The sequence below is a fragment of the Pollicipes pollicipes genome, unplaced genomic scaffold (assembly GCF_011947565.3).
Source record: "Pollicipes pollicipes isolate AB1234 unplaced genomic scaffold, Ppol_2.1 Scaffold_3447;HRSCAF=4054_pilon_pilon_pilon, whole genome shotgun sequence".
Taxonomy (NCBI): Eukaryota; Metazoa; Arthropoda; class Thecostraca; order Pollicipedomorpha; family Pollicipedidae; genus Pollicipes; species Pollicipes pollicipes.
The window spans coordinates 27,067,458-27,079,889 of NW_023596297.1; the positions used below are offsets into that span (position 1 = coordinate 27,067,458).

The 12,432-nt window shown below is 51.0% G+C and overlaps 1 protein-coding gene across 1 annotated transcript; it reads right to left on the reverse strand.

The window, feature by feature from the left end:
* Positions 1 to 340: 340 nt before the first annotated feature.
* On the reverse strand, positions 341 to 12,228 carry LOC119092369 (uncharacterized). Its single transcript, XM_037215333.1, has 8 exons — positions 11,994 to 12,228; positions 10,886 to 11,106; positions 9,676 to 9,820; positions 8,684 to 8,832; positions 7,972 to 8,084; positions 2,702 to 2,855; positions 1,490 to 1,596; positions 341 to 575 (listed from the first exon to the last, which is right to left on the reverse strand). The coding sequence occupies exons 1-8, from the start codon at positions 12,142 to 12,144 to the stop codon at positions 341 to 343; spliced, it is 1,275 nt and encodes a 424-aa protein (XP_037071228.1). The 5' UTR covers positions 12,145 to 12,228.
* Positions 12,229 to 12,432: the final 204 nt, after the last annotated feature.

Here is a 12,432-nt window from a genome sequence, read left to right on the forward strand (position 1 = left end):
GCGTTGGAAGGGCTTGATGAAGTTTCATTGAAAATGTAAAAGCTCCCTGTAGCTCCCGGTAGGTGACGGATGCCGCCAGGTTTGGCTCCAGTGCGGAGTGTTGAACATGAATGTTTGAGCATATTGTTCACCGCTAACTGTAGACGACGGCTGCAAGGGCAGGTCGTCAGTGAGGCGACATAACTACAGGTTGAACAGCGCAAGAACACGCTCGCCACTGCAGTGTATTTCAGCAAGACACAACACAAGAGACAGAGTGTAGACACACCAGTCTCGAGGCCACAGGATGGCTCGGGGCTCAGTCGCCATGTTGCCGGCACGCGGCGCCACCTGGCGCCGACTACACGGGCTCCACCAGCGGACCATCGCGCTGTTGCGTGCCGATGCCGCCAGGGGCGCTGCGCGCGGCCCAGGAGCGCAGCACGTACGCCTGGCGGCCGGGCAGCGCGCTGTCGTTGTGCGCCTGCATGTGGTGCCGGAAGGAAGCCAGCGGGTAGAATATCTGCGTGCGCGCCGTGATGTTGCCGGTGGTGTGTCCCTCGCGCGCGGCGCCTTTCGGCGTCAGGTCCACGAACCTGCCGGGTCGACACACGTGCCGCGCGTCAGACGTGGTCGGAGGGCGGCCCGCGGGTTCAGGGGTACGAGCTTAACACCGAACCGGTACACCACCCCACAAGGCGAACCGTCGTGATGCAAAGCAAGCTACTAGGGTGCAAAAGGCGGCATTTAGCCAGCGATAAAAGCTGCAAAGAGAAAATCTCTAAAACCTTCTGGTGTAATGGCAGCCTAATAGGTCAAATCAGCATTAATCCTTGACAATAAAAGACCGAGGATGCGTGTTTTTATAACAAACCTTGGCACTAATACACAGCGTGTTTCATCAAGACATACACGGAGTCGTGACCCAAATCATGTGTAGAGAGTAGGTGGCGTAGGACCAACCTGACCAGTGCAATGTTTTGACCAGTCGTGCCTGGTTTGGAACCTTCATTCGCGACAATTTGACACCCATTTATGCATCTTTATTATCATCACATGCCAGACAAAAAACGGCACGTGGCCAAAACTCAACATGCCAACCCTAAAAAACGAACGCTCCAGCTCAGCCAGGTGTCAGGACTCGTTTTCAACCGTGTCGCAAGGCTCACACAAAGAACGTACCATCGGCGATGTAAGAAAAAAACGGTGCTGCCATTTAAAGTCGTCCTTTGTGAAGAACCGCCTGGGGATGGCAGCCACCACCGCCGTGCGAGGGCTAATTCACAACGTCTCGCTTGTGGCAAACAAACACGCGAGCGTAGGTAGGAACTTTTTGTCCGCAAGCAAAACCAAGTGCGTCAAGCATTGCGCAGACCGGCTGAGCCATGACACCGGGATGCAGTGCTCTTCACCCTTCAACGCACTCGGAACGCGGTGGCGGCCGATAAAAACAGCACTTGGGCGTCTAAATGGGCCCCAGGTTGGCGCTTCTTGTGAGTCATTTGCTGACACATGCGCGGAACTACAGACCGGGTGTAACAGCACTTGGGCGTCTAAATGGGCCCCAGGTTCGCGCTTCTTGTGAGTCATCTCCCGACACATGCGTGGAACTACAGACTGAACGCGGGACGGACTTGGCCGTGTTTTAAGAGCTGTCGGCACCGCCAAGATTGGATGCTGCGCTGATAGGCACGCTTTATGGTGCGGGTCCCACCATGAGCACAATGGCCCGTATGCAGCGGCTCAGTCTGTTCTAGTGCATATGGAAATATGATGTGGTGCGTATCGAAATATGATGTGGTGCGTATCGAAATATGATGTGGTGCGTATCGAAATATGATGTGGTGCGTATCGAAATATGATGTGGTGCGTATCGAAATATGATGTGGTGCGTACCGAAATATGATGTGGGTGCGTATCGAAATGTGATGTGGTGCGTATCGAATATGATGTGGTGCGTATCGGAAATATGATTGTGGTGCGTATCGAAATATGATGTGGTGCGTATCGAAATATGATGTGGTGCGTATCGAAATATGATGTGGTGCGTATCGAAATATGATGTGGTGCGTATCGAAATATGATGTGGTGCGTATCGAAATATGATGTGGTGCGTATCGAAATATGATGTGGTGCGTATCGAAATATGATGTGGTGCGTATCGAAATATGATGTGGTGCGTATCGAAACTATGATGTGGTGCGTATCGAAATATGATGTGGTGCGTATCGAAATATGATGTGGTGCGTATCCGAAATATGATGTGGTGCGTATCGAAATATGATGTGGTGCGTATCGAAATATGATGTGGTGCGTATCGAAATATGATGTGGTGCGTATCGAAATATGATGTGGTGCGTAATCGAAATATGATGTGGTGCGTATCGAAATATGATGTGGTGCGTATCGAAATATGATGGGTGCGTATCGAAATATGATGTGGTGCGTATCGAATCGAAATATGATGTGGTGCGTATCGAATATGATGTGGTGCGTATCGAAATGTGATGTGGTGCGTATCGAAATGCGCAGCTTACACAGCCCGGGCGAGGAAAAATCTTAAACTAGTCTGCTCCAACATCAGCGCGCAGAAACCGTGCAAAATACACTCACATGATGCTTTGCACTTGCAGTCTGCGTTTTGCCACCCATCCTAAGCACAGCCACTTTGCCTAACCGCCCATCGTTTTCTGTTAGAAGACTCAGCTGTTGCCAATCTCACCTGTCCTTTGTAGTCGGTGCAGAATGACCTGGAGTCGAGCTGAAGTAGTTTAATAGGATTGTTGGAGTTGAAGCCGGAGCTGCTGATTTTCGTCGGAAGAAGATTATCCTTTGTTTCTTTATTGGTAGGATTGTCGAAGTCAAACTGGTATCGCCTATAAAGAAAAAGGCAGGATTGAAAAGTAAACTTGGAAGACTAAAACCTTTGAAAGCGATCAATACCCGCCCGACAGCGAACTCGTGATAGTCGCTTGCGGCGTACCTTCCTTGGCGACCAGTTGAAGTCATCTTTCTATCGTGAACTTCAACAACGAGAGTCAGATCATATCAAAGGCATATCACTAAAGTTGCTTAATATGTTGCGGAGCAAACTATGTGTTGGTGGCGCTCTTGTTCCAAATTCACCCAATTCAAACAACGTCATTGAGACCCATTGCAACATAGAGCTCAGAGACGATGGCATCAAATCACTTGATTCCTATTTGACACAAATCTTAAAGCACAGGTCAGAATTAAACATGGCAACGCAGCTACAACATCTGTCAGATTTGACAGCGCCAGATTGAAGCGCAGGCAGCCTCCCACCTATGTATAGGCACGTGGCTGAAGATGATTGATGATGAGGAGGAGATGACATGGATGGCGGGATTTGGGGGTTCATACCACCCACACACTGGAAAACTTAAAACTTGGAGGATCCGGGGTCCGACTGGTTGTATGGGTGGTTTCTTTTCCAAGCGCACAGCGCAGTAAAAAATGTTCTTGCTGAATGGAAGAGCTAAACAAGCTTTATAATACCGCGTTAAGTTCTTTTCTGGCTGAATAAAGTCCTCTCGCTGCTCAGCAGACCCCATATGGCTACCGCGGTCTCTCTTCGCGCCCAGTGGGCCCCACTGGCGACCATGGACACCCTGTCCGCTTGAGTCTCTTTATAGCTACTTAATATAGGTACTTACTGCCTTTTCCTTTTATCGCTTTGTGTCGTTTATGTTACAAGTGGCACACAATACATATCGTTGACAACCACAAATACACATCCTATGCAGTCATTGCAAATGGGTGCACCAGCAATCGAGTTCATAGGGAATCAGCTGCATTTCTTTACGCCGTTCGCTTTTGTCGTGTTACAAACATGCTACAAAAAGGTCTCAACAGCCATCTCAGACATCACGTTCCCGCCTCAGGTTTGTCCATTTCCTCTCATCCTGGATCAATGCTCCATGCGGTGTTGCGATAAAACCTTCCATTTATCTGCACTTTTCAAGCAGAGATAACGCGATTGAGATGTAGGCCTCAACCCCTCTGATTATGATTTTGAGGCATACAGCCACTTTATTCGTCAACTGATTTTAAGCTGTTCCCGGTATTACTCCCGACCCATTGCACTCAATTACGCCACTGATAATATTGTTTTCCGATAACTACGTTCTTATTTCTATTCAAAATCGTTGAACGGTGGTACAGTCCCAAAACTGGTGGCCAGTAGTACCCGTCACATTGAAATGCCCAGTCACTGCTTTCTGCAGGACCAGTGTTACAAAGAAGGCTGTTTGTAACATGGGTCCTTGTTATTATCTTATAATGCAGCGCCCTGTACCGTGAAGTTAATGTGGCTTCAAAGCTATTCCGCTCTGTATCACACCAGCAATTATTTTCGCCGTATCGTTATCTCCATTTGTCTCCCCATTTTTGATTTATTTTAAGGATTTGATCTGCACCCTTTGAATGGATGGATTTCTGGGATCAGACCAACGCTGTGCAGTGCTTGTTGCGCGAGCCCTGACCCCTACCATCCGATCGCGCAATTCCAGGCAATGACATAATTTAGCGGCAAAAGTTTGACGTGGCGCAGTGCTCGATGCGGCTCGTCTTGCCCTCTGACGTCAGCTGACCTTAAGCGCGACCGCTGCCACCGGCCACAGGTCACACCTGTCAAGAGCAAATAGCGAGCGCTTAAAGCGACTCGAACCCACCCCGCCACGGGTGGGTGGACCGGAATGCAGGCGTTCTAACCAACTGAGCCACCGGGATGGACACACCATCGGACATTTGTGTTCATGCCCGTGCACATAAGGACATTTGTGTTCATTCCCGTGATATTTGTCCAAGCAAGTATGATGTATACATAGTTGCCCCCTTGGAACATCACAAAAAGAGCGAAATCGCTGGATGAATAATAGGTGCTGGCAGCTTTTCCTTCCCAGAACGAACCAATGCACGCGGAAAGTTGTTTGTAAGGACCAAGTATTCTAACAATGTGCTGTGTATACCATATAAGCATCTTAACTTGCTGAACCTCGCCAGCAGACCATTTCTACAAAGCAAATTGTTCAGGATTATCTGACCTTTTACACGCCAGTCCTGTATCTATCTCTCGTTTCGCGAATTTCGTTACATCTGAATACCAAAGATGACACCGGCTAACTTCCAAGCATTCAAAGATCTTATACGCTTTCATGAGTCCACTACATTCTAAAGTTACTAACTTCCAAAGCGGACTTTTGGTGTTCCTTGCGACCATTTAAAGCGATGCCTTATTTCTGATTCAGATAAGTTTACCTTCACCAACCATGAGGGCAAATCTCTTGATTCATAAACGTGTCGAAATAATTCCCCTCTTAACCCGTGATGCATTGAAGGCAGCTATGCAAGCGTAAAGTCAGACGTGCCTAATCCTTCCATCATCTGCGTGCAGTCTCCCGAATCGCTCTATTCTGCTCTCCGTTACACAAGAACCTAAACAGTGTAATATTCATAAGTCGAAAAAATTTGTACTTGTGATCCTCATCGCTGCGAACAAGTGGTTAAATTTGGGTATGAAGAGGGTTTTATAACAGTTACCTTTTCCGTGCAATGCTAAATAGCTCTTCTACCGAGATCTTATAACTAGCTGCGTTTCATCGAGCCTCAAATCAAAACTGCAAGCGAACATAACCCCATCTTTGTTTTCGAAAACAATCCCTGACACCTTCATTCTCTCCATGCTCTGTATTTTCAAACCACGGCATATATGCTCCTTTTCCTGCGTTATTTCCTACCCACATTGCTTATGTTTTATCGATGTTTGGTGCCAATCCCGAGACTTTGTTCCCGCGTCCAGTAGGTTCTACCTGGCCTCTACGGACACCCTGGTCGCTCCAGTGCCCTTGTACCTACTTAACATAGCTACTACTCATTGCTTCTTGATACAGCTATAGCATTTTCCTCTGGCATTTTAGAATTCCTTCTGAGCGCGAAGCGACCGCGGGGCCTACTTAGTGTATCTTTGGCCGCTCAGAGGCCGCATCGACCTCTCAGGGTCCTCTGTGTGCCCAGCGTCTCTCTGGCCCCGCACGAACTGTTTAGCAGTCCAGTGCCTTTCCTGCTATTGTAGAGACCATGGCCGGTGGCGTCCTGACGACTCAGACGACTCAGAGACTTAACTGATCGGCCAGGGTCCCTCTGGCCACCAAGGGACACCTCTGGTCGCTCAGTGGCCCTTCAGGCCACCTGAGTGTTTACCCACGGCTCATTGGCCTCTCAGCGGCACGTTTAGTCCCTAGAGCCATTTGGCTGCGTCCCCACGACTCTCTAGACACTAGGGGTCTCACCATCTGCTCAGGGCCATCCATGCTATCTTCCTGCCGCCCAAGAAACCTCATGTCTACTCGTGGGTCCCTGACCGCTCAGGGGGTCCAAGGACGCCAGGGCTCCTTGTGAACTCCCAAGACTCTGTTTGCCCAGTGCCCCTCTAGCCTCAAAGGGGTCTTTTAGCTCCTCGGGGGTCGGTTTGGCCATTTTAAAGTCACCTTGGCTACTAAGGTCCTTCTGGCCGCCGGGTGGCTCGTTTGGTCGTTCAGGGCCCTCCAGCTGTACATCCCTATTTTGAACCTGCTCAGAGCTCTTTTTGGCCGCTCAAAAATCCCACAGTTCAGGTCAAGAGTCTTCCTGCTTCTTACGAACCTCGCAGCCGCTCAGGAAACTATGGCTGACCAACAGTCGCATTAAATACTCAAGGCGCCTACCCTTGCTTAGTGTTCATCTGGCCGCTCATGTGGCCTTTTCGCTACTCGGATGTCTTTCCGGCGGCTGGGGGTCACTGTGGCCACTGGAGAGCGATCTGACCATTGAGATGACCCGCCGGATAATCAGGGGTCCCACAAGTGATTCAGGTCTACTTTAGGCGCTCAGAGCCCCCATATTTGACACGTCTGAAAGCTATGAGCCTTTGGATAGTCGCGATCTGCTTAGCTGCCCAGTGCCCGTTTTCCTGCCCAAAGACCGTCCAGTTACCAAACAGCAGCTCAGTCCCTTTCACAAGCATGTCAGCCTTTTAGGTGGTCGTGATGACATGCAAACGAGCATGCGTTAAGTGGTCCCCTGGTGAAATATAAAGGAAGTCTTCGGCGAAACTACGTGAGTTGCCTTCTGCCTTTTGGTCCGGCTGTCCCGTGCATGAAATGCATGGCAACAATGCTGGATCGGCCGAGAGAATCCGGGTACATTCAGATAGGACCCTCTCATTCTCTATGGACCCGCTTGGCAAGGTTAATGATCCTATTAGACAATATAATTTGATTCTGAATAGTTTGAGCGGAATTGTGATGTCCTTGATGATGTTATTTAATAATCACGGTTTCAATCTAAATTCAACCCACCTTGGGCGTAGAAAAGTATCTAAAAAGTGATCTGCGCAAATGGGCGGAGTTTGATGAAATCCTGACAAAAGCTTTTATGTAGCTTTGGTTGGGTGAAATTGAAAAACGCGTGCCATGCTTTTGTCGAAACCATGGTGGAACTGAAACTGGAAAAACAAGGCCTTTGGTTTGCCAAAATGAATAATGAACGACAGGCTGGGTTGTTGCATGAAACGGTTGACAGGATTGTCCGGGATCAGTGATAGTTCGGTTAGCGCAAATTAATGAAAACACAAGTCATGGCATTTTCAAATGGAGACAACTGCTTAAGATTCGTCAAAATTACGCATACCTTCAGGTCAATAAAATTTAACAAACGTGCCACCACACTCAGGCCTGTATGCTGGTTTTCACGACAGGTTTATTTGTTTGGAAAATTCGCCGGCCTCTTTTTTGATAAAGTGACTCGAAGCCAATGTGCTGTACAGAGCGGAATGGAGGCTGCCACTATGAACCGTCCTGATGGCCCGCGGCTGCTGATCCTGAACACTCATTTTTGGAGGGAGAGTGACAAGGTCGTGGTCTGGTAGTCACGTCCACGCGCCAGGCCATGATCAGTCTCTTGGCACCGGGCGCTGGTAAGTGACGGGCTTACGTTCGCGGGGGCCGTAGGATGCCGCCCACCAGGACGGCGCGGTGGTGAGGGTAGCCGGTGCCCACGTCCCGCGTGTCGTTGTTGTTGGACGGCAGTCGGTCGGGCGGCCTCAGCTGAGGGGGAGGCGTCAACGTTAGAGAAACAGGGCGGCACACACGGCTCGTTAGGAGGATGTGGCTGTGGTTTAACGAGGTGGAACCAGCGAGCGAGAGAAAAAAAAGAACGAAGGCAAGAGAGAGAAGAGAGAGAGAGAGAGAAGAGAGAGATAGAGAGAGAGAGAGAGAAGAGAGAGAGAGAGAGAGAGAGAGAGAGAGAGAGAGAGATAGAGAGAGAGGAGAGAGAGAGAGATAGAGAGAGAGAGAGAGAGAGAGAGAGAGAGAGAGAGAGAGAGAGAGAGAGAGAGAGAGAGAGAGAGAGAGAGAGAGAGAGAGAGAGAGAGACGAATATCCTGAGAAAGGAGGGGATGAATAGCAGGAGGCCATGTAGAACAGACTTGAGACAACAGTCCTACCTGACCTCACAAACACTCAAGTGAAGCTATTGAACAGTTAGGTAAGGGCACCGTAATTCCGTACCAACAACAACATCGCGTGTATTATGTCATGCTTGGATTGCGTACAAAGCGGTTATTGTTGGCTAGGAGCAGGCAGCACACGTTCCCAGCTCCATCAGCGTTAGGGCCCCCGCCTGTCGTCCCCCCCCCCCGTCTCACGTGAACTGGCGGGAACTCGCTCTGGTAGGCGGTGGGTGGTGTGACGTAGTGCCGGGCCTGTGGGCCGCCCTCAGCCCCTCTCTCGTGCGTGAAGCCCGTCTCGCAGATGATCTCGGGGTTCTCCGGCGAGCAGGTGCCAGCCAGGTCCGCTGAAGAGCGGGCGTGGGACCTGTGAAGCTTTGCACCTCCTTTCGCCTGGGTCAAAGGAACTGATCCACTGGCCGTGACCCAAGAGGATGTCGGACAGAGTGGCAGCTTACAATGCAGCTTACTGGTCGGACGGCTGGGCTTTGAAACCGTTTTATGAATGAAAGGCTGGACGCATGTAAGCCTGTGATGCCACACGCGATTTGACATGGATATGCCACGAAACATCCGGCATTGAAGAGGCTGGATTGCCTTTCGTCAATCGATGTGTTCATGCTCATGCCGGGTAACGGATTTATTTGAAACTGAGAACGAACGTCGTGATGTATTTTGGTAGACAGAACAGCCCTGAGCATGTGCAGGACACGGAACTGACTAAACACAAGTGTTTTTTCATGCACGAAACTGGTGGTCGATACGCGCAGTGAAATCATTTACGGTCTAGTTCAGCATTGGTGTCAAATACGAGGGTATAAATACAAATACAAATAAAAATGCACCCAATACAAATAATACAAATAATACAAATAATAATACAAAGTACAAATACATCCCCACCACAACAGCACAGTGACTGTCACTTTTGTCACTCTATCACGTTCGGTAAGTACTGAACTGCATCCAGGAAGCCGCGCAGCTGCGTAACCGCGTCCCAGTGCGTTGTGTTACTACACCCTGCTTGAAAGCGTAACAAGAAGTGTCCAGCCAAACGCACGCGCCAGCGGCCGGCGTCGGCCGTGCCGGGCAGCGGCGTTAGGCCGTGCCGGGCAGCGGCGTCGCCGCTGCCCGGCACCTCAGCCAGGCCTCGGCCTCCACCCAGCACCAGCGCCGCCAGTGTCACTCACTGTGGAACGGCTTCTGTCGGAAGATGCCTTGATACTCGGACACGTAGTCCTTGGGTGGGTTTTTGACCAGATGCTCGCGCGCCAGGGGCAAGTCACGCATGAAGCAGGCCGGCCTGCCCGGGCTGCTCCGCCAGCTGCGGGGTAGCTGATGGCGACAACACGGCTCAGGTGGCACATCAACTACAGCTGAGGAGGAACCACCGACGACGAACGGTTCAGATCACGCGAGGCAGCTGCTCAAAAATTGGACCAAATGCTCTGCAGGGCTGGCTTTGGGCTCAGCGCCACTGCTCAGCGAATCTTGTTACGAAGACCATTACAACTCCACGCCAGAAGAGTAACTCAAGTGTAACGGTTAACTTCGGGTGAAGTACTTCTAAAGTGTCACGCAACGTCATCAGGTGGCTGCCCCATGCCAGTCTTACCCCTTTCACCGTGTCATCCTGACCCCCGTGTCAGCCTGACCCCTCTCAACGTGTTAGCCTGACCCCGTGTTTGCCTGACCTCTCCATGACCAGTTGTCCCTCTGCCCTCAGGTGGCTGTCCTGTGCCAGCCTAACCCCTTTAATGACAAGCTGTCCCTCCGCCACCAGGTGGCTGTCCCGTGCCAGCCTGACCCCCTGTGCCAGCTTGACCTCTCCATGACCAGTTATCCTTCCGCCATCAGATGGCTACCCCGTGCCAGCCTGGCCCTCTGTGCCAACCTGACCCCTCCATGACCACTTGTCCCTCTGCCCTCAGGTGCCTGGCCCGTGCCAGCCTGACCCCTCTCATGACCCGCTTTCCCTTTGACGAACCGATTATCGAGCGAAGTTTTTGGGACGCGGACCCATATACTCTGCTACCCGAGTATTAAGGTGCCCAGTACTCTATCGGCAGCGCTACGAGGACAGCAAACCGCTAACTAGTCACCAAGAGGAATCGTGATCAATGCAGCCGCATACCTGCGGTGACCACAAAGTGTGTCATGGGCATTCCATGTGCACCTAATACGAGGCCAAATTGATCACGCCAAGTGCACCTCATAGGACAATGCTGCAGCAATGCGATATGCGCTCGTTATGTACTATGGAAAGCAGGTGAGTCCTGGACAGAGCACTGATGTTGACAGGGTATGCTGGGCTCGACCTGCAGAGATAGTAATGCAACAGCCGAGCAGCTTCGATAAACGTGGCCGACCTTGCCTCTGCGCTGTGCGTCTTCCACAAACCTTGACGATCTGCTGGGTGGGCGTGGCGTTACTGGCGTAGCCGGAGGCGCTGTTGTCGTTGATGGCCGCCGGTAGCGGCTCGCGTCCGTCGTGCATGACCCAGGCCGAGTGCCGCTCGGGCAGCGCCGAGCGACACAGCTGATGGGTCAGCCGCTTTACCTCCGGGGTCGCCATCACGCCGATCTCGCCAGTCGGCACCAGCGAGCGGATGAACCCGGTACCTGTCGGCACGTGAACCCGCTATATTTTGGCACGTGAACCCGCTACATGTCGGCACGTGAACCCGCCACCTGTCGGCACGTGAACCCGCTATATGTCGGCAAGGGAACCTGGTACCTGCCGACACGTGAACTCGGCTCACGCCAGCACGTGACTATGGTATATGACGGCACGGGAGACCAGTAGTTGTCAGCACGTGAAACAGCGCCGGTGCTGTCCTTCCGGGTGAGCCCCGGGAAACAAAGACGATGAGGGGGGGGGGGGGGAGATCCAGGCCTCAAGAGGCCCAGCAAGCAGTTGCAGTCTTCATTTCCTTTGAAGCCTTGCTTATGCATAGAAACTTGGAAACATTTTTGTAGTTCTAGACATGGTGTGACTGAGTACACTTAAATTCGGGCTCATTCTGTAAGCGTAAACCGAGAAATAACTTTATCTGTGACTGGAACGAATGTTAGCTCGCTAGTCATTCTCTCACCCGGGGCTGATGGGAGGAGAACATGAGCAATGTTAGCTGTACCTCTCTGATGGTAAGCGGCTGAGTTGATGTCACCGTTTATGTTAAGCGTTTTGGATGACATCACGTACCGAACATCACATCTGTGTGCCACGCGAACGGTGTGTTCAAAAACAAAAGCCTGATGAGAAGTGCATTGTACGGGTGCATTGCTTCATCTGGAGGGGCATTATTGATTTACATAAGGGGGAGGGGAGGAGCGGCTATTACGTGAGGAAGAGAACTGTTATTTACATGGGGAGGAAAAAGTTCACGCAGCTATGCTTCTGGTCCTACAAATATATGTGTGTCTACAATGCCTACAATGTCTACAATGTCTACAATGCCTGGAAAGACGTTGGCCAGGTTCGGGTGAATGTCACCGGCGTCACTCACCGTCCCGGATGAGAGGTGGAGTTGGCTTGTAGTGTGGGATGTTATGGGCACTAGAGTAGGACGTTGCGTAGAAGTCCATGTCGTACGTGCCGCCTCCCTGGCTTTGGTCGACATGTCGGCTTCCTCTAGTGTTACTCGTGAAATAATCCATGACGGTCTTCTCTTGGCTTTCCTTTGACTAACGGTCTCTTAACTGCGCAGATAATTTTGTACAAAATAAAAGTTGACACCGAGACCTGAGCTGTTTTGCGGAGGTTTTGCCCTCCGACCGAACCGCGGACTGCTGGCTTGAATCTGCACCAAGAAGGCAGGGAAGCAAGCTCCCAATCTTGCGTGTCAGCTGACTGAGCAGCCACGTGATCAGAGTATCGAACAAACCTCCGATCCTGAGCAATCGATGGGCGAATGGTTGAGCTCTGGACTGGCTGGGACTGCGCAG